This window comes from Dinoponera quadriceps, unplaced genomic scaffold (genome assembly GCF_001313825.1).
Source record: "Dinoponera quadriceps isolate SergipeBrazil2010 unplaced genomic scaffold, ASM131382v1 scaffold1975, whole genome shotgun sequence".
NCBI classification, from domain to species: Eukaryota; Metazoa; Arthropoda; class Insecta; order Hymenoptera; family Formicidae; genus Dinoponera; species Dinoponera quadriceps.
The window spans coordinates 10,764-13,561 of NW_014556021.1; the positions used below are offsets into that span (position 1 = coordinate 10,764).

At 50.4% G+C, this 2,798-nt stretch overlaps 1 protein-coding gene across 1 annotated transcript in view; it reads left to right on the forward strand.

Moving 5' to 3' along the window:
- The window catches only part of LOC106746452, a 1,970-nt gene extending 795 nt beyond the window's left edge, over positions 1 to 1,175 (forward strand). The window contains exon 3 of the mRNA XM_014623058.1: positions 31 to 1,175. Within this exon, the coding sequence (XP_014478544.1) occupies positions 31 to 1,175 (1,145 nt within the window). The remainder of the gene's footprint in view (positions 1 to 30) is intronic.
- Positions 1,176 to 2,798: the final 1,623 nt, after the last annotated feature.

Below are 2,798 nucleotides of genomic sequence, written 5' to 3' on the forward strand. Positions count from 1 at the left end.
TCATGAACGATTGCGTCATCATATTGCCAGACAACGAGAACAAATGGCTCTCTCATCGCAATTACGGTAGAAAGGAACGCCTGCCATTGGTTATTTATGCGGATATGGAATGCATATTGGAAAAAAAAGAGAACAACAAAGAGGTCCCCGTTGTCAACAGCGGCTCTAACGCGTATCAACATCACAAAGCGTTCAGCGTGGGCTATTATTTGTGCTGTGCACTCGACGACGACGACGAACTCGCTTCCGGTTATCACTTTCGTCGCGGAGACGACTGCGTTTCTTGGTTTGTCGACAAACTCGGCGCCATTGCAAAGCGCGCGTACACGTTACTGTCCGCAAACATAAAAACTATGAAGAAACTAACCCCGACGGAGGAACGCGATTTCGCCAGTGTCGACGCGCGCTGCCACATATGCGGAGGACCATTCGAATCGGACGACGACACCCGAGTGCGCGATCACTGTCATTTAACGGGTCGTTACCGAGGTCCCGCACACTCACGCTGCAATCTCAATTATCGCAATTCGCACATCATTCCCTTGTTCTTTCACAATCTATCGGGTTATGACGCACACTTCATAATCGAGCGAATAGCCAACTCGTTCGAGGGCAGCGTCAATCTGCTGCCGATCAACAAGGAAAGGTATCTGTCCTTCACGAAAAACATCAAGTGCGCACACGTCAAGTGGAGACAGCGAGTGAAACTACGTTTCGTAGATTTGTTCCGATTTCTCAGCACGAGCCTTGATAAACTGGCCTCGTTTTTCGACGAGGATAAACTACGCGCGACGCGATTGACGTTCTCGCATCTGACCGCGAGTGATTTCGCGCTGCTCACGCGCAAGGGTGTGTTTTCGTACGAATACATCGACAGTGCCGCGCGATTAACGGAAACCGAATTACCGTCACGCGACGCTTTCTACAGTTCGTTGAGCGACGAAATCGTCAGCGAGGCCGACTACGAACACGCCGAGACCGTGTGGAGACGATTCGACGTGCCCAATCTCGGCGAGTACAGCGATCTGTGTTTGAAAACGGACGTGATGCTGCTGACCGATATCTTCGAGAATTTTCGCGACGTGTGCGCCGACAGTTACGGCTTAGACCCGGCGCATTATTACACCGTACCGGGCTACACATGTGACGCCATGCTGAAACACACCAATGTGTGACTCGAATTACTGACCGACATCGATATAGTGCTGTTCATAGAACGCGGTATACGCGGCGGACTTAACCAATGCTCGAACAGATACACGCGCGCCAACAATCGATATATGCCGGATAGATCGAGCAGCAGCAGCAGCAGCGAGGACGCGTCTCACGAATCGTATCTAATGTATTACGATGTGAACAATCTGTATGGCTGGGCAATGTCCGAACCCCTGCCTTACGGTGACTTTCATTGGCTCGACGATACCGATATCGCGCGACTCAACGTAACGTCTGTTTCGCCGAATTCAGCGATCGGTTATATCCTGGAGGTCGATATCGCATATCCGCGCGAACTGCACGACGCGCATGCAGATCTGCCGTTTTGCCCGGAGCGCGAATGCCCGCCAGGTAAGCGTAGCTGCGGCAGCAACAAAAAATTACTGGCTACACTGCGCGATAAATCGCGCTACGTCATTCACTATCGATGTCTGCAGCAATGCGTGGCGCACGGGCTCTCCCTGACGCGAATTCACCGCGTTTTGCGATTCGCGCAATCACCGTGGCTCCGCGGCTACGTCGAACTCAACACAGGCTTTTGCATCGACGCATCCAACGCGTTCGAGAATAATATCTACAAGCTCATGAACAACGCGGTGTTCGGCAAAACTATGGAAAACGTGCGCGAACACCTGGACGTGCGTCTCGTTACGCGCTGGGACGGACGTTACGGCGCGGAGGTGCTGATCGCGAAACCGAATTTCCACAGCCGGAGTATCTTTTTCGAAGATCTAATGGCCGTGGAGTTGCGCCGACTGCGCGTACAATTTACGAAACCGATATACGTGGGCATGTGCATACTCGAGATCTCGAAGACGTGCGTATACGAATTTCACTACGATTACATGCTGCCGCTGTATCGCCACATCGACGATAATAATACTAATAACGATTCGTCGTACTGTCGTCTATTGTACACCGACACCGACTGTCTGATTTATCACATCGTCACAAACAAGACGAATCCGTATGAGTGTATACGGCGCAATCTAGTGCGATTCGACACGAGCGACTATCCGACGGCCAATGCGTACGATATGCCGCACGCGAACAAGCGCGTGCCCGGTCTTATGAAAGACCAAAATTGCGGCATGGTCATGAGCGAATTCGTCGGATTACGAGCGGAAATGTACGCCTATCGGGTGGACGGTCGAGAGGACACGAAAATTATAAAAGGGGTGCACAGATACAACGTCGCGCGACAAATCACATTCGACGATTATGCGCGATGTTTGCGCGACGCGACGGAACGCACGGCCCGTCAATCGTGCATAAGATCTAGATTGCACGAAGTGTACACCGTGTCGGAAAGAAAACTCTCTCTAAGTCCGCACGACGACAAGCGTTACGTAATACCCGATTCCGCGAGCGGCGCGACTCTCCCGTGGGGACATTACATTAGGTACCGTCTGATGCCACGTCTCTGCACATATAATTAAAAAAAAATAATTTAACACACATTTTTGTCTTTTTCTTCTTCTTTTCTTTCTCATCCTCTCTCTTTTTTTTCTTTTACATAAAAAAAACAAAATACCACACGCGCGCGTCATATCGATATATATATATATATATATATTTGCGAA